A 19,079-nucleotide genomic window follows, 5' to 3' on the forward strand; every position below is an offset into this window, starting at 1 on the left:
CAGTATTTTCTTATAGAATAAATTTTCTTCTGAAAAAAGTGAACATAGAGTAATATGGGTTTTAAATCTTCTATCTAGAAGTTTGGTCAGACTTTGGTCTTTAAATGAATTCTGGGAGTTAAACATCCCATAAACAACAGAATTACAGAACATTATTCTTACCAATACTTGGTGTTCAATACTTAGTGTGAGTTACTTTATCACATCTTATCTACCTTCCAAGCTTCCAAGCTCTGAAAGCTCAACTTCTTAACTTGCTCAGGAAGGATAAGTTGTCTATCCCTTTATTAATTTTCCCTTTATTAGTCCACTTTAAATTGTGACGTGGCACAATCTGACCTTCCTTCTCCAGATACATCAGCAGTAGCAGTGATTGCAATAATGATAATGTGCTAATAATGTGCTAATAACTTTCCTTTAATGCACACAAAAATCCTAAGTGAAGACTATTATTGTCCCATTTACAGATGAGAAAACTGAGAAACTTGGTGAAGTCACTCATTTAGTAAGCGGTGGAACCTGGATTGAATCCAAGCAGCCGAATACTTCTATACCCTTAGCTGAACCTGAGGCAATTAAAAGGGGGACCAAAATTCCATAACAAAGAGTGAAAAAGAAAGCTTTGACTCAAGTTAAAATTTGGGGAAAATGCCATTTTGAAAAAATTTGCAATTTATCTTATAATCAATAAAATTTAAATTATAATTGTACTTACGTGTTTTTTCTTAGTATAGTTAGAAAGTGTTTTTTTTTCTTTTTCTGGTTTGAATTATTTTTTGACAAAACATTTTGTACCTCACATAAGATTCCTCAATAGTAAAAATATCTGAATCATTTAAAAAAATACTTGGGTCATAATTTTCCCGAGGGTCTTTCCTAGACCTTTGGTGTTTACCCATATCCTTCCATATTCATCATCGTTTTTTGATTTCCCTAATTTAAAAATGTTCATTGGTTCAATTGCCCATGATTCTAGCAATTCTCTAATACTTCTTACATTTTTTCTTATTGTAATTCGTGGATGTCTCAATGACTACACTAATTCATCTGTAAGCATCATTAATATATTCTCAGTTTTTGGTTTAAAACTATCTCTAATTGGCAGACCTTGCTGGATTCACATTTTTCACTGTCCTAGTCTTATATAAGTCAGCCGCCACCAGAATCCCCCAAATAGGGTTCCAACAGAGCATTTCAGCTTAGAAGGGGAGGAGTAAAGAAAATACTACGCTAAGATTCAGCTTTGAAAATACAGGAAGAGAGAAGAAAAGAGGAGTGAAAAGGAAACAAATGTTCAAAGTCTACCAGGTACTGCATTCGTCTTTTCCACATAAGTCTTGCCCGTGAACCCACAGGTCAGCACACTGCTGCAGTGACCCTTGCTGTGCACCTATTATTACTAGGGCATTATGAACGATGTAGAAGAGGAAACTGAGGCCTGCCTGAGTGAGGCACGCAGTAAAGCTGACTCCATCCAGGCCTGGCTGAGTGGCTTAACACACTCTTAACCACTGAGCACACTGCCTGCTGATACTGTAGGAGCTGTGCTATGTGAGGCCAGACACTCATCAGTTTGGTTTCAAATGTAAGTATCACAGAAATTAGAAAACATTTTTAAAAATCAGTTTAACAATCCCAGAAGCCTCACCTCAGTAGGTGGGAAAAACTTTACTTTGTTTAGTGGTAATAACCACCTCAATTAAACCAACTATTGCTTCAAGAGTCTTTCATATTTAAGCAATTACACCTCATCGCTCCACAAAGAATAACATAGGCAAAAGCTCTGTGATCTCCAAGTATACATGTCATTTGTGAAGTATCACAGTCTACAAAACAAATGATGTCACTTTGTGCCCAACCAGAAAGGCCACCTAGAGCCTGGTGGATCCAGGGTGAGTGGCCAACAATTTAACCATTTACACACAGACAAAATGGTATTGTGTAAAACCTATAATGCTCTGAACTGTAACATGAGATGACTTCATCCCGATTTCACAATGGGTAGCTAAAATTGTTTTTCAATAAATTAAGCCTATGATAAAAAACCCCACAAGGTATCTTTAATAAATAGAAATACAAATAAAATATTGGGCTGCTTGATACTGGTTTGTGTTTGTTCATATTGGTATAGTAACATGATTTGAATTTGCTACTCAGATTGGCAAATATTAATTTAGTAATTTGTAAAAAGATTATTTTCACAGAGAGAGAGAGAGAGAGAGAGAGAGAGAGAGAGAGAGAGAGAGAGAGAGAGGGAGAGAGAAGTGCTTTCTGTCTGCCTACTGGGATTAAATAAAAACAAATTCCAGTTATTTAATTTATATCATGCATTCTGTTATCCTCTAAAGCACTAAAATATCTATAAATTTGAATGGAAAATTCTTAAATAATGTGAACATCTCACATTAATATTACTGTAATCCTATGCATTGAAAGAGTATCTCGAATCCACTTTGATGGTTGTCTTATAGCAAAGCCTGAACATGGACTCTAGAACTTATTCCCAAATGAAAGCTTTGTTCTTGTTATAATTTATAACAAAAGATAATTACACTCATTTATTTTGAAGGTGAGGGAAAGTCCTGGGCCTAGCTGGACGTGGTTAAGTGGACTAGTGGGTCAATAAAGTGAGAACTCTCCAAATGATTAAAAGAGCCCTGAAGTAACAACTCTGTTATCTGGGCTTCCCTGACTTGGTTTTGATCTGCAGTAAACCAGAATGCCTAAGGCCTATACAGTTTCACACAGAGGTATTTAAATCAGAATTGTTTTCTCCTGTGTTTAGGTAAATGTTTGCTAAAGCTCTGAAGGATTTTCTGCAAAGTAAAAGTGATATGTAAAGACAGAGAAGATTCTAGTCTTACAGATGACATTCATCTAGATTTGGTGATAACAACATTGGAGGGTAAAATTCCATAGCAGAGTTTCTCACTCACAGCACTGCTGACCTTTGGGCTCGGTAATTCTCTGCTGTGGGGGCTGTCCTGTGCATCACAGTATGTGTAGGAACATCCCTGGCTGCCACCCACCAGATGCTGGCAGCACCCCTCATCTCCAGTTGTGACAACCAAGATATCTCCTGATATTGTCACATGTCCTCTGAGGGACAAAGTCACACTCTCCCCACACTCCCACTATATTTGAGTATTAACTTTAAAGCAATGAATAAAGAACAACCTTTAGAACAAATGAAGGAGAAAATTATTCAAAACTTCGCTGACTTAGTTAATTTTTGCATAAATTATAGATTTAAAAATACGAAGATTAACTTATGATAATAAATATAGACATTTTAAGAAGCAAAACACTTGGCAGCTAGAAAAAAAAGCTCAAGTCTAAAACTCAAAACCACAAGTTCATGAATCTTCAAATGTCAGATTCTCTCAGTTAGGTGAATACTGTGTTTAGACTGATATATACAATTTCTTATGAAGCCCATGTTTAGAGGAATGTGCTGTATCATCTAAAAATGGCTCAATATCTAAACAACACTAGTACCCCATCCATTTGTGGGAGTCTTAAACTGTTAATTATGGGTATATTTAAAGTACTTTATAACTTTTTATTGCCACATGATTTTTGATGTATTTTGTATTAGTTCTTTCTCTTCATTGTCAACTTCTTGGTCATACTCAAGTTATTTGTTTCACACCACATTTATATTTTAATCTTATAAAACGAATGTTTCATTATGAATATTTCTGCTAAACATCTGAAAAAAATATTGCCTTTAATCGAACTAAGTAATGTCTTTTACAAAAAATGGGAGCAATTAGGATAAATTTCCACCTTCTCCACTTACTTCATTCCGTGGTACAAGTACCAGTTCTGCCTCACAGGGTTTGACTTGCTAGGGTTCCAACTCAAATTCATATGTATGCTATTTCTACAGATATGACCAGTGCTTATGTCATTCTGCCCTTCCTTTGGATGATTTCTAGTCTCAGTATTGACATCTGGTAGTTTTGTGACCTTGGACAACTCCATCTCATGTTGCTTCAGTGTCTTATTGATGAAATAAGGGGGATGGAAGGATCTTTAAACCCCTTTCTGTCTTACTAATTCTGAGGGTATTTAGGGAGAATACATACAAGTGGATGCTAACTGTTTATTCCCTAAAGGCTCTTTCAAAGAAAGAGTGCTATCTAATGAGTTAGTATACATATTTAAATTAAAAAGTTAGAAAAAAAAGGTATATATAAATTTCATATACATATAAACAAATGTATAAGTTAAACAAGTTAGTCAAAATGCCTATAAAAGTACCTTTAGAGTATTAAATTGCTATGTCAAATGCAACAAAGACAGCTCATGGGTATTATATTTTTCACTATTATAGTGCTTGATGATGATGATTATGAAGGCCAAACTACTCTGATTCCTTCTGCTGGGAAATAATGAAAAATTCTTCTTGACTAAGAAAGAAATACAAAATAAAATAAGCACGTACATGCACCAGCCTCTTAGTGGTATTCATTAGGCTCTCCGGGAATTCTACAGAAGGCAATGGTAGAGTCTTTACAAGGGTCCATGGTCACAGAGAAAGCAGCATAGTTATACACATGTAACATCATTTACAAGTCAACGTGGAAGGAGAAAGAAAAGGAAAACACCTACTGCAAAGAGACAGTATTTCATTCTTAAATATTTAGGAGAAGAAGAAAGAGGAGGAAGAGAGGTGGAGCAGGAGAGGAGTGGGAGATGAGAAGAAATAACACTGTCCACACGGCCTGTGATTTTTGACTCAGACTAAAAATACCCAAGGGACGAAGCCAATCACTGCATGTGACTCACAAATGGCCAGGAGGTAGGTTTCACTAAGCCAAACTTTACTTCTTTAGTTCACTCTGGAATTAGCAGTCACTCCATTGTCCAGACCAACCTAATGAGCTACACATTAAGATGAGTTCATATAAGAAAAATATCCTCATAAAAACACTGGAGCTCTTAAACTGACCTCCTTCTCTACAACCAGTGGCACCCAAGTGGGAGTCACAAGTAAACAGGCTCCACTGTCAAGAACCAGCAGACATTTGAGCCCCACCTTCCAATGCCAGACAGAAGAGAGCTGTCACCAAGCACACCCGCTGTGGGCTTTCTCCTCAAGGACACACTCTGGGAAATCTCTCAGAAACTCACACCATTCCTTAACTCTGGGAACTTGAGACACTCATTCTACACTCATGTTGAAAATGGAAAAGTCACATTCAAAAAAGAAAAAAGCTCAATGTCATGCGCATTCACCCTTAATCACAATGGCTACAGTCATCAAAGGGAAGAAAGCAAATCCAGTTTAATTCAATCATTTGATTTTTCTATCTGCTAAAACCAGAAGGGGGGATATCTCACTTCTTTGTTCAGTCTTAATGGTCATGCAAAATACGTTTTTTTGTAATTTGCACTATATTATTTTATTTACAATATATTGATGTTATTCATAATTTTTAAAGTTTAGCAAATTTGTATTTGTGACATGCCAAAGTATTCTGTTGATATAAGAATAAAACATAATTAGCAAAATAGTTTTATTATCTAGGTGATTAATAGTAGGTACTCCTGTTATATTATCTTCTAAAGTAATAAAAAATCAGAACTAGAAATATTACTGTTAGCTTTACTAATAGGCTTGCGTTTAATGTTCTGGTTTGTAGAGTAATTTAAGAGATTTTATATTGATAAGCAATACATTTGAAAAGAAACTCTAATATCTTGATTCACAACCTATTTTAAAGTAATTTAATAATTTCCCAGTAAATGTTCCATAGTTTCTATACTTAAAAGCTTTATGCCATCAATCTTATTAACTAATTAGCCTTTCAAAGAAACTTAGTAACACAATGATTTTCCTCACAGAAATTTAACAATTCTAGACAATAAACACAGACTTTATTTCCTAAATAGAGAATATATAAATCTGTGTTTCCAACAGAAAGGTGTCATGACAGCTACATTTGTGCCAACAGAACACTGTATTTATGTCCATGTACATATAGAGATATGTAAATGAAATGGATACAAAATTTCAAATTTGGAGAAACCATATCAGCAGAAAAGTTTTTCAGGTACATGTCCGGTTTGTGCAATTTATTAATAAAACAACTACTCTTTTTTTTTAAACAGCACATTTTTTTATTTTAAAAAGTTTAGTGCTTATGAATAAAAGCACCTTATTAATATCTGTGAATATTATATAACACATAGCAGTTATTCACAGAACATATAATGATACATACATTTTCATGCCTTTATGGACCTATAATTCTAGAATTATAACTATAATTCATTTAAAAATTTTATTTATTTATTTATTTTTGTTAACTATAATTCATTATTAATTTGTAGTAACTATTACTAAAGTGCCTCCATTTTATGAAAAGCAGGCCTAAAGCATGAGCATATTAATCATCTGGCCTTGACAGAACGACTAGATGGCTGACTGGAGGAAACAGAGGCCGAGGCTCTAGACAGATGGCTTTAGCCCCTAGATCAGTGATTTACAACTGTTAATTCTGTGCAACCACAGGGGATCTTGACCATCTTTAGTGGTATTATACACTTCTCTTAAAAAAACAAAATGAGTATCATAAAAAGAAAAGCACAAAGGATTGGAATGAAGAAAATGGGGGAAGGGGGGTTGTTACTCTGTGAGGGTGAAAAGGATAACTACTGCATTGTTCTGTACACCTGAAACTAACAATAAAAAAAAAAAAGAAAGAAAAGGCATGTGATAGTGAAAGTGTCACACTCAGGAGCCGAGCTGCTGTGGGAACCATGTTTCAGGTCTTCCGTGAGTTAGCGTTAACTGGGTTCCCCAACTAAGGGCCAGGTAAGCATGGCAGAGCCCCCGCTGACCCAAATGCTTTAGGAACTGTTTAGGGATGGATTAACTGTTGACTCTCCTTGACTTTAATATTTATTGGAAAACTTTCTATAAGACTATCTTGCTAGCTTGGGAGAAACCCATGTTGAACCCCGTTGAAAGTTTCTTGATTTTGATGATCTAACTATTCTAAAGCTGGGGCAGCAAAGGTTTTCTTAAAAGGCCAGACAGTGAATCCGCTAGGCTGTGCTGGCCACAGGACTGGACAGGGAAAGCAGCCAGTCAGTCTGTAAACAAATGGGCGTGGTTGGACAGCAACAAAACCTTGTTTATAAAAACAGTCTAGTGGGCTGGATTTGACCCATGAGCCATAGCTTGCCAACTTCTCAGCTAGAATATCTTTATACTAAAAAATACTTCTTCCACAACTTTTCAAAAGTCAGTTAAAAGGGGCCCTGTCAGTTAAGTTATTTTTCATTAGACAAGAAGTACATATCCTGAAAAAGCTGTATCAATTATGGACTCAGATTGGGCACTTGTGATGAAATACTTGGGATGAGACTGAAGTTTACCAGGGAACCACCTAAACAAAGAGCATTTGCACCCTGTGATCTGCACAAAGGGGACTGATACTCAACCTACCTAAGAAAATAAACTTAAAGTACTACTACAGTTATAGGTATACACCTAAGATTATTAATTAAAAATAAATTGTACCTACTTATTAAAGTATCAGACGGAATCTTCACTTCAAAATCGTTTACCTTCAATTAATATATGCATGAAATCAGTAAAACAGTTATTTACATAAAACTGTCCCATAAATCCCTATTGTTCTCTAATTCAGATTGCCTAGCTTTCAGTTTCACTGAAACATGAGCTATTCATTCATTCACTCATTCATTCATTGATAAATATTTATTGAATGTTTATTAGCAGATTGGCACTGTGTTATTGGCTGAAGACAAGATTTCAATGAAGTCTGACAGTTAAGGAATTCTCAGTCTGGCAAGGAATCTCCTTGGAAAATAACAACTAATTGTGACAAAACAATAATATTATTGTCAGATTAATCTAATATTAAAATTAATTTTCAAGTTTCAGGAAATGCTCTAAGTATCAGATAGTTTTACAAATAAGTATTACATCATTTCCACATATACCTCTATAATTTTTCATTATTTAGTTGTACTTGTATAAATGAAATAAAAAATGAGATATATTTGATTTCCAGATAGATAATAAAACAAAACAAAACAAAGTGGTGTATGCCACAAGATCAAGTATTCAACATTTAAAAAAAGCCCTAGAAGCAGAAGATTATGCATAGAATGACGCTATTTGTATGTTTACAATAAAGATACCTGGAACATTTCTGAAGGAAAGTTAACAGTGGACCTGAGGACAGGGTTGAGAGTCACTGAGAGGGAGAGAACTTGTACTTTTCTCCTTACACCCTCCTCTACTGCTTACTCTTCTTTTAAATAAAAGAAGTATTAATTTTAAAATAAATTTTTTAAAAAGAAAGTGATTAACATCAACAAAGACAAAAACAGTTCTCATTATCAGATATGCAAATAAAGGATTCTGAGGGGTATAGTGAAATTTATCTTTTCATGCTAAAACTAAGAGCGCTTTTCTCTATCCTAACCTGATCCAAAACAATTGACTTCGTGCATTCTTTTGCAGGTGGAAATGTTAAGAGGCGAAAAGCACAAAAACCCAAACAATGTGTATAAACACATTTGAACTAACGAGGCAGGGACTCTCATTTACTGAAGAGATTTCTTGAGCAATCTGCATACTACATGCTGTAGGCAAGGAGACCTAAGGTCTTCCTACTCCTTTTTTGTCTACTAAGGACACCCAGAACCACCAAATTAATTAAAGAAATTATTCTGGCTGCTTGTTAACTGCTTTCCTTTCAAGCAACAGAGATGACAGGCCAGGCTCGTCTGCTTTAAGAGCATCTCAAGTGAATTTTTAACTTAGGCAGATATAAAATAAAAATGTAGTGACACTAAAGATACCTTTATAAATCCATCACTTTAAATTTTTTTCATAACTTGGTTTAATTGTGTTGCTATATAATCACAAAAAATTTCACTGAAAAAGTTAAAAGCATTACTAGTCATTGGGTGTGAAACAACTTATAACACTGGACTGCTCATTTATTCTCAAGCTAAAAGGCTACATGATAGTGAAATTTAACAAAAATTCTTAAATTGTACAGATAGTTTTTAAATTGTAAAGAGTACACATGTTTTGTAAAGGTTTCTCATGCTTCAATAAATCAGAAGTAATGACATGAATACCCATTTTCTTATTTAGAACCTAATATTTGGAACAGGGGACCAAGCATGTTGCTAACAGTCTCAAGGACAGCTATGAAAAGGCAACAAGGCAATTCAAACAAACATGGTTTTTGAAAAAACTGACAATGATTCAAAATGTAAGAACTGATTTCAAAATTATTTTAAAATATACTCTAGAAGCACAGTCATTTCTGGATGACTGTTTAAATTAAATGTAAAGAAAAACTATTGAATATCCAACCGATTCAAAGTAAAAAATTATGTAGATTCTACAAGTTGAGTCTATATGAATAAGAGTGACTTCCAGACAAGCATCAGTTTACAACTTACTCCTTTGCATTCATAAGGAAACTTCCTAATAATTAGGTTGAAAACATGCTTGATAAGACCTACCATTGAAAATGGTGAAATTGGAAAATGTTTGCTTTTTCATGTTGAAAAAAATCCTAGGAAACTTAAGTAACTAAGGCTGGATGTACACGTCTTCATTTACTACTTCTGACATCCATAATAGTTAAAATGTAAAGTACGCCCAGTCCATACAGTACAAATGCAGAAAATACATACAACTTTTTGTTGTTTTTGAAGTCGAAAATTCTCTTTCTCAGTAATACATTTACTAACCTCTTCTAGGACTCTCGTGATTGAAGAGAATGCCGTTCACTGCAAAGAGGTTATACGCCTCGCGGAAGTTCACCACGATCCAGTAGGCATAGAGTTTTGCTGCCCCTGTTGGAATAATTTTTAAAAAGCCAATTAAAGACAGTGATTATATAGAAGACAGTGTCTTATTATTACAAAACAGTGACTGCCACTCATCTTAAGTAACAACGTTCAAAAATTGCAATTTGTAATGTATCAAGATAGAAAAAGATGAGTCAAAAGCTAAAGACAAAAATAAAGGTTCCTTTGCCAGTTAATAATGTGCACAAAGAAATATTTAAGAATTTCTTACTTTTGTAATACCCATGGTTCTTTCCTTCACAATCTAACTGATTTCGACTACAGTGTGTGCTACATATCAAGTGGGCCTTGACCTTCTTAGGTCTGATTCCCTTCTGCTTCGTATTAAGGAATTAGAAAGTGGGAAATATAGGATCTCAATATTTGAGCTGCTTAGAAATTTTATCACTGAAGGCTTTATGAATACTGTTTTAACAAATATATAAGATGAAATAGACTTTTTTGTTTTTTTAAGGGTTTGAACTCAGGGAGACTTTCATCGGGGAGATAAAAAAACATGAAACCTTATCAGTTCAGCACAATCTCACAACAGTTCAGAAAAAAGAATCATGTTGTGTCTAATTTTCCTTTCAAAGTGATCTGTATGAAACAAAGGGTTGAGTGAACATGGACTGGTGAGGTGAGGTGGTAATTGCACCCTGGAGGCAATGGCTGGGAATACTTGTAGTTAGCAATGTAGGCTTCTCAACAAGTCTAGTCACTTTAGCTTATCTTAATGTTTATCTCACACTCCAATGACTTCAGCCATAAGATGCAACAGAATTAAAGCAGAAGTGCACACATGCACCACACCCATAGAGAGCCGCACAAGGGCATTCTCACCATAAGGTGACCTAGGGTAGAAGGGCGTGGTCTCCTTCTGGGGTATTTCTTGCACTTTCCCGTAAAGTTCACTCGTTGAGGCTTGGTAGAACTTCACAGAGTTGATAAGGCCACAGGTCTTAACTGCATCCAGAAGCCGTAATGTACCCACTCCATCCACATCTGCGGTATATTCTGCCAGGTCAAAAGAAATCTGAAAACAGCAAAAGGCAGTGATGCTGCATTAAGAGTAACAGAGACTTTTTACAGTTTCACACACTTAGAAGAGTTATGTCTGTGAGATAACATTATTTTCTAATAACAGACTAAGAGTGTGGATGTCATCTATTTCCAACATCAAATATCTGGGGAATACCTTAATAAGTGTCTATGGTAAAATGAAGAACACTAGAACCACACATGTCACCTTCTCATTCTGGGCTCAGGTCCCTAGGGCAGTGTTTCTTAAAGTGCAGCCCCTGCTCCGCATCACCTGGAGTGTTCCCTAAAACAAGGCTTGAATGGCTCCGGCTCCAGGGCAGGGGCCTAGAAATGCACATTTTATTGAGTCCCAGTTGATTTTTATAACCAGAGAAGAATGAGAACGTGCTTTAGAACACAGTTGATTTTAAAAAGGATGGTTTTATTTTCTATTTTAAATTAAGATATCCATACTGTCCCATATGGCAGGAATTTTTTTCTTTTTCCATAGATGGACACTTAGGTTGTTTCCATGTCTTGGCTATTGTAAATAATACTGCAGTGAACATGGGGGTGCAGACATCTGAGTTAGTGTTTTCGTGCCCTTCAGATAAATCCCCAGAAGAGGAATTTCTGGGTCATAAGGTAATTCTATTTTTAATTTTTTGAGGCATCTTCATACTGTTTTCCATAGTGGCTGCACAGATTTGAAGTCCCACCAATAGTTTCCTTTCCTCCACATTGTTGCCAACACTTCTTATGTCTTGCCTTTTTCATAACAGCCATTCTAACAGGTGTGAAGTGGTATCTCATTGTGGTTTTGATTTGCATTTCCCTGATGATTACTGATATGGAGCACCCTTTCAAGTACCTGTCCACCATCTGTATGTCTTCCTTGGAAAAATGTTTACTGAGTTCCTTAGCCCATTTGAAATTGGATTTGTTTTTTCTATTGAGTTGTAGGAGTTCTTTATTTATTTTGGATATTAGCCCTCTAACAGATATATGATTTACAATCATTTTCTCCCATTCGGTATGATGCCTTTTCATTTTGTTGATGGTTTCCTTTGCTGTGTAGAACATTTTTACTTGATACAGTCCCATTTGTTTATTTTTGCTTTTGGTGCTTTTGTTTTTGGTATCAGATTAAAAAATCATCACCAAGACTTACGTCAAGGAGCTCATTGTCTGTATTTCACTCTAGGAGTTTTATGGTTTCAGGTCTTACATTCAAGTCTTTAACCCGTTTTGAGTTGATTTTTGTATATGGTATAAGAAAGTGGTCCAGTTTCATTCTTTTGCATGTCGCAGTCTAGTTTCCCAACACTATTTATTGAAGAGACTGACCTTTCCCCATTGTATATTCTTGGATCCTCTGTCATAAGTTGACTACGTGTGATTTCTGGGCTCTCTATTCTGTTCCGTTGATCTATGTGTCTATTTTTATGCCAATACCACGCTGTTTTGATTACTATAGCTTTGTCATATGAGTTAAAATCAGAAAGCATGATACCCTCTTTCTCAAGATTGCTTTGGCTTTTAAGAGTCTTTTGGATCCATACAAATTTCCCATGGTTTTGACTAGCACTTCCTTAATTACTAATGATGCTGAGCATCCTTTTTACTTGCTTATTGGGCATTTGTACATCTTATTTGGAGAGATGTCTATTCAGATCCTTTCCCATTTTTAAGTTGGGTTATTTGACTTTTCTTTATTAAGTTGTAAATGCTCTTTATGTGTTCTGGATAAAAATCTCTTATAAGACATATGACTTGCAATTTTCTCTCATTATGACAGTTGTCTTTTCATTGCCTTTTTTTCCCCCTCTACGCTACATTGAGATATAACTGACATATAATATTGTGTATGTTTAAGGTGCACAAACACTTTTCACTTTCTTAATGGTGTCTTATGAAGCATAAAAGTCCAATTCATCTAAATTTCTTTTGTCATTTGTGCTTTTGGTGTCTTATCTTAGAATGTTTTGCTTCACCCAAGAGTGTGAAGTTTTACTCCTATGTTTTATTCCAAGAGTTTTATAGTCTTATTTCTTACATTTACATTTTCAATGCAGTACATTTTTGGTTAATTTTTACATGTGGTGTGCGTTAGAGCTCTGAATTCATTGTCTGCATATGGATATTAAGTTATACAGACACCATTTGTTGAAAAGGCTATTCTTTTCCCCTTGGATGTTTAGTGCTGGGCCGTTCCATTTTAGGAAAAGCATTTGGATGTTTAGTGCTGGGCCGTTCCATTTTAGGAAAAGCATTGGCCCCATGTTGAGGGGACAGTGCACAGAGCAGGCCTCAGGAGATGGAGGTGTCAGGGTAGTGGACCACCTGGGGGTACCTTTGGCTGACCACTTAACTGTTCTTCCTGGCTGTGGTTTTCTTACTGTACAGTGCTACAATCACACATTTACGTGACACTCTGCAATTAAAAAGCACTTTTGTTGGAGCTGTACAACAATTCTAGGAGAAACAGAAACCAGGTCCTGAGGTTCAGAGAGACTGACTTGATAAAAGTCACCCTGAAAGTGTGGAGCTACGGGGCTGGGAATGAAAGCAGTCTCCACCACTTGAATGGGGCTCACCACAAAATCAGGGCTCAGCCTTTCTAAGGCTCAGTCTCTCTGAGCTCATGAAAGCCTCAGACACTGACAAGAAACAAAAATGCACACATGCACGATTGTGCACACAAGTGCATGTGCGTGTACACATACACACACACAATGTTGCCTGGGGATTCATGGATTACAGATGAAGAAAACCTGAACTAAATGATCTTTAAGGTCCTTTTTAACACTAAGTATCTGCCAAGCCAATATGTAAATATTTTTTATGTATAAATGTATATCCAATATTTTCAGTCTTTGTGATGGGACCAGTCAAGTTCAAATAGCAAAGAGCATACTGTTTTTTTCCTTTTATTTCTTTGGCTGTTTTTAAATTTATATAAATACTATCCAAACAGCTATACAAAAAGAAAAGCTGGCATTTTTTGAGTACTCAATATGGTTCAGACCTCATTCTAAGCATTTTGCATATACACATTATTTAATCTTAAGGACAGCTAAGCACTGAAACTTAGGCACGAGGCTGTAGCATGAGTTGGAGCCACATATTATATTCATGGAGAATATTATATATATTCTATATATTATATAATCATGTTATATTCACAGTGAACCAAAACTTCTTGTGTAACTGCCTCAGTCACTGGAACATAGGTTAAGGAGACTTTGCACAACTTAAAAGCTTTTAGCTATGCTAGGAAATCCAATTAGGCAAGGAATAGGTCCTTATTCAGAGGACTGAAACATGGGAAATAATTGAAAGCAGGCTGAAGACATAAACGAGGCAGGGGAACTGGGGTACACAATTGGGGTAAGGTGGTTGCATGTGTGCAGTTTTAGATACTTCATCAAGAATTAAGCATATGGGGCTGGCCAAATGGCTCTTTGGTTAAGAATTGGCTTGGGAGCGCGAGCTCTGAGCAACAGGGCCGCTGGTTCGGATCCCACATTGGCCAGTGATACTGTGCCCTCTACAGCTAAGATGGTGAACAACAGCTTGACCTGGAGCTGGGCTGCCATGAGTTGCTGGTGACGATGTAGGCTGCAGTGGGGTTGCAGTGGGCTGCCACGAGCTACTGTGAGTGGCCGGCAGCCCGCGTGAGCAGCCATGAGCCACAGTAAGCGCGGCTGTCCAATGGCCGCCAAATGACTGTCTCATCCAGGAAGAGCGCAATGATCACAATACCAACATGGGCCAGTGAAGCGCCATCCTCCACAACTAGACTGAAAAACAAAAGGACAGCAACTTGTCTGTTCCCCTTCCCTGACTCCCCAACGCTGTTCCCTCCAACTCCCCAATAACAAAAACAAACAAACAAACAAAAAAAGCATATGTTTGATATTCAAAATGCGGGAGAATACAATTGGCTGATAAATCTATTTGTTCACCAAGTGTTTTATAATATACAGCAACGAATTAACTGGCTTCCTTTAAAAAAAAGGGAAAAGAGACATTGTAGCTTGATAAAGTCCTAATGGTTACAAGGGTGATTCTGAAATACACGAAAACATCAGGGATCTGGAAAGCTACACATAGCCAGCCCATAGGCTCAATCTGTCCCCATGCCTGTTTTTGTAATAAAGTTTTATAGGAACACTGCCACACTCATTCACTTCTGTGTTTTCAATGATTGGTTTCACTCAATGACAGAGTTGAGTAGTTGTGACAGAAATATTTTCTACAAAAATAAAACTATTTACTATCTGACCCCTTTACAGAAAGGGCTTTCTGACCCCTGCACTACAAAGCATAGTTATATATGAAAGCAAAGATAGAGCAATTTTTACATTTTTTATCATTATCTTTTCCATATTTTCTCAATACTACACAATGAAAATGAAGTGTTTCCAATCAGGAACACAGCTACATTTTCTGAGGTGTGGAGACTCAGTTAACAGTACAAATTTATTTCACCTAATAAGGAGAACAAAAAACTAGACTGATTAAAAATAATAATAATAATAAAACAGACTACAGAATACCTGCCTAACTTCCCTTTCTAGTAATGTTTTCTTCACTTGGCTTCTGGACCACAACATTCTTCTAGTTCTCTCCCCACTTCACGGCAGAAGACTTCCAGGCCCTCGTGCTGTCCCTCGTCCCCACTGCTGCCCTGAGGCTCGGGCACCCACTCGGCAGGCGTCTCACGGAGTCCAGGGCCTCCAGGCACCAGCTCTGTGCATCTGGCCCAAAGGCCCATCTCCAGTGCCCTTATGTTCCGAATGGAGGAGTAGCCTCAAGTACCTTCCTGTCTAGCTCGCCTGCCTAATAGCTCCTCACACTGAGCTGGCCCCAAACAGAATAACAGATGTTGTCACCAAAGTTCATCTTCCTTCGGCTGCTTCCTCTCCATAAATGGCACCTGTTTGCGTACAACTCAAAACAAAAACTTAGGAATCATGGCTGACTCCTCCAGTCCTTCACAGCTCAGAAATCTAAGCAGTTCTCACCACGACTGTGTCCGGCACACCCAGGGACTGCCATCACCTTTCACTGCAACTACTCAGTAACCTCCAACGAGTTCAACTACAGTCTTTCTCCCACCTGGCTCCCAGGTACTTCTCCACCTCATCGCCTACCACTCTCCTCTCCCACAAAGGACCCTGCCTCTCTGGCCATTCTGCTGCCCCTGGACTAGTGCCAACTCCTTCACGGAGCCTGTTAACTTCTCTGCCCTCAGTGGGCATGTGCTCCTCCGTCTTCCCCATCTCTCTCCCTCCCTCTGCTTCTCTGTTCAAATGTTACCCCTCAGAAAGGACTTCTTCCCCTTCCTCTCCAACTAAAAACCCAATCCTTGTCAACGTTGTGTGTATCCACGCCTTCACGCTGCTTCATTTCTTGTTTATTTTAACATTTCATTTGATCTGCTTACTTATTTATGATCTATCTCCATTAAAACGAAAGCTCCCCGAGGGCAGGGACTTTATCTTCTACTCCACAGTATCTGCTGTGTCTGAAATACCCCTTGATGGTACTTGTTGGATGAATAAAGAGGGCAAGTAAACCAATGAGGAATTTAATGTCAAATAATATATAAATAGCAAAATAAAAATACAAAAAGTAGTAGAAAACAAAACAGGATATCAGACTTTAATAGAAAAGGTTGATAATTTAATAGTACTGAAATAGGCAAAATTTCAGAGAGCAACATAGATAAAACTATATAAATTTCAAAGATTTAGTATGATAAATATGACAAAGGTTTAAAAGTTACATCATATAAAGATGTTGAATTTAGAGTAAAGGAGAACTCATGTTAGATCATAATTAATGAAGTGGATGTAGGAGGAATGGGTTACTGAAATATCCAAAGACCTTGGATTGGGGTATAGTCATCTGAAGGCACTGTCAGGACAGTCTCACAGGAGAGTAGTGAAGCCTTGTAGGACCAGAGAGAAATTTAAAGTCAAAGGAAAGTGGTAAATTTAAGTTAAAATATAAAGCAAATTGTTCTTATCAACATTCAAACATATAAACAAATATCCTTAGAATTATCCTCATTGATATGAGTGATAAAATCATGGCCTTTTTGAAACAAAAAGGAAATTAGGAATGGTCCTCAAAAGGGCTGTGTGAGACCCACACATAGGAAATAAAGTATGCATTGCAATTCTGCACAGCGTACAGATTGGAATGAAAATTCCTAAGTGTTTTTTATTGTATTAGACTCTTATCACAGCAGACCTGAGCTTACTGTGCTAGGCCTCATATCAAATAAGGCAAATAATAATGATAATTCCACCATCTTAAAGACCTTTAGCCTTCTCAAAAATTTTTGTTAATATATGTTCATATATTAATGTTAATATATATTCATATATTAATATAACCACAGGAAAATTGAGCAGAGATGGAGAAGGGCATTCTAACCAACTAGGATGAGAAAAATACATTGATGATGAAACAATCAAAATGTTATTTATTTTAGATCATTACAAGAGAACATGAACTGTGTCCAAGTAGCAGAGTGGTTATCATATATACAATAGTGACTGGAGCGCCCCATTTTTACCTATTAAAAATGACCAACAAAACTGAATACCTGTGGTCAGAAATGTTACACATTGTGATTCTTTACCCAAGAAGCATAGCAAATAACAATCCAGTCCTTGAACTTGAGATCTTGGATATTTCCTGAGAGACTACTGATTGGAAACCATTCTGGAACTTTCCAGGTGAGGTCTACCACCTTACTCAGGGAACTTTTCAGTGTTCAAACTCATTACTACCTTAACCCCGAGTCTCTCATGCATACACCCAAGGACCATTTCTGTTTCTTATAATAAGAAGCCTTGGGGAACAACCCTGCACCAAACCTTAGCTAGGGTTTAAATGTTGGCGTCCAGAGCAAGGCTGATAGCTCTAGTCACCAGAGGGTGTCCACTGTGAGCAAACTGTCAGAACTATCCCACAGGTTCTTTCTCATACTTTCTAGTAACATACTGTACTACTCTTAATCTCGAAGTACTGATTTATGATCGAAATGCTGATTTAAAAAGAGAGTGCACACTTTAAAAATTCTGAAATCTATAAGCAAAAGGTGAAAGAAAAAAACAAAAATACCCTCCTCATACCTACTAGACTGTAAGCTTCACAGGGGCAGGGGACTTGACTATTTCTGCTCACCATTAAATTCCCTAGAATTTAAAATGCACCTGAAATTTAAAAAGGAAAAGCCATTTGAAGAAAAGCTGTATTTATTTACAATGAATTAAATAAAAAATATATTTAACTCCCCTACAAATGTTAATAGAACTATTAGATTCTAGAGTATAAACAAATAGAAAAAAGTATTCGAATAAAAATTTTAGTAAAAAAATTCCAAACACAGAGGAAGAGACTTTCATAACAAACTGATGAATAAGGCCTAACTTCTTTCAGGCTTTTCAGTTGAAATAAAAAGAAAAATACATGGATAAATTTAAAGATAGGAAAAATGACCTCAGAAGAAATGGAGTGGATTTAATACTGAGGCAAGGGCCGGCCCAGTGGCTCAGTTGGTTAAGAGCTTGCTCAAGAGATTGAGCTCTGAGCAACAGCGGTTTGAGTCCCGGCCTGACCTGAGCTGCCGCTGAGCTGCCAACAGGAGGCAGGATGGCTCAGCTAAAAAAAAAAAATACTGAGGCAAGATGTAGCACAGACAGTTAGGGGCTACAATGCAAGCTCTGACTGAATAATATATATCAGACTTCTAGGAAAACCTACTAACATAACCATCATTCAGGCATATGTTCCAACTACAGAGGCTGAAGAAGAAGAAGAAACTGAAAGCTTTCATGCAAGTATCCAAGAAGAAATTGATCACATACCAAAACAAGACATGCTGATAATGGTAGGTGACGGGAATGTAAAACTATAAATAAAGTAGAATCAAATGTCATTGGAAAATTTGGACTAGGGGTTAGAAATAAGGCAGGAGAGTGGCCCGTGGGTTTCTGCGAAGCCAACAACTTGTCAATCAGAAACACATGCTTAAAACAAGTGAAAACATGGCTGTGCACATGGACATCAGATGGCCTATAGAGAAATCAAATAGACTATGTAATCGGAAGCAGGAGACGGAGAAGCTGTATTATCTCTGCCAAAACAAGACCAGGAGCTGATTGTGGTGCTGACCA

General features: G+C 36.8%; 1 protein-coding gene across 1 annotated transcript in view; it reads right to left on the reverse strand.

Annotated features, from left to right (window-relative positions):
* GMDS (GDP-mannose 4,6-dehydratase) overlaps positions 1–19,079 on the reverse strand; it is a 730,364-nt gene that overhangs the window by 403,024 nt on the left and 308,261 nt on the right. Inside the window, exons 5-6 of the mRNA XM_019663802.1 lie at positions 10,702–10,894; positions 9,760–9,864 (exon numbers count right to left, since the gene is read on the reverse strand). Coding sequence (XP_019519347.1) covers positions 9,760–9,864; positions 10,702–10,894 — 298 coding nt within the window. The remainder of the gene's footprint in view (positions 1–9,759; positions 9,865–10,701; positions 10,895–19,079) is intronic.

Source organism: Hipposideros armiger, unplaced genomic scaffold, assembly GCF_001890085.2.
Source record: "Hipposideros armiger isolate ML-2016 unplaced genomic scaffold, ASM189008v1 scaffold_405, whole genome shotgun sequence".
NCBI lineage: Eukaryota > Metazoa > Chordata > Mammalia > Chiroptera > Hipposideridae > Hipposideros > Hipposideros armiger.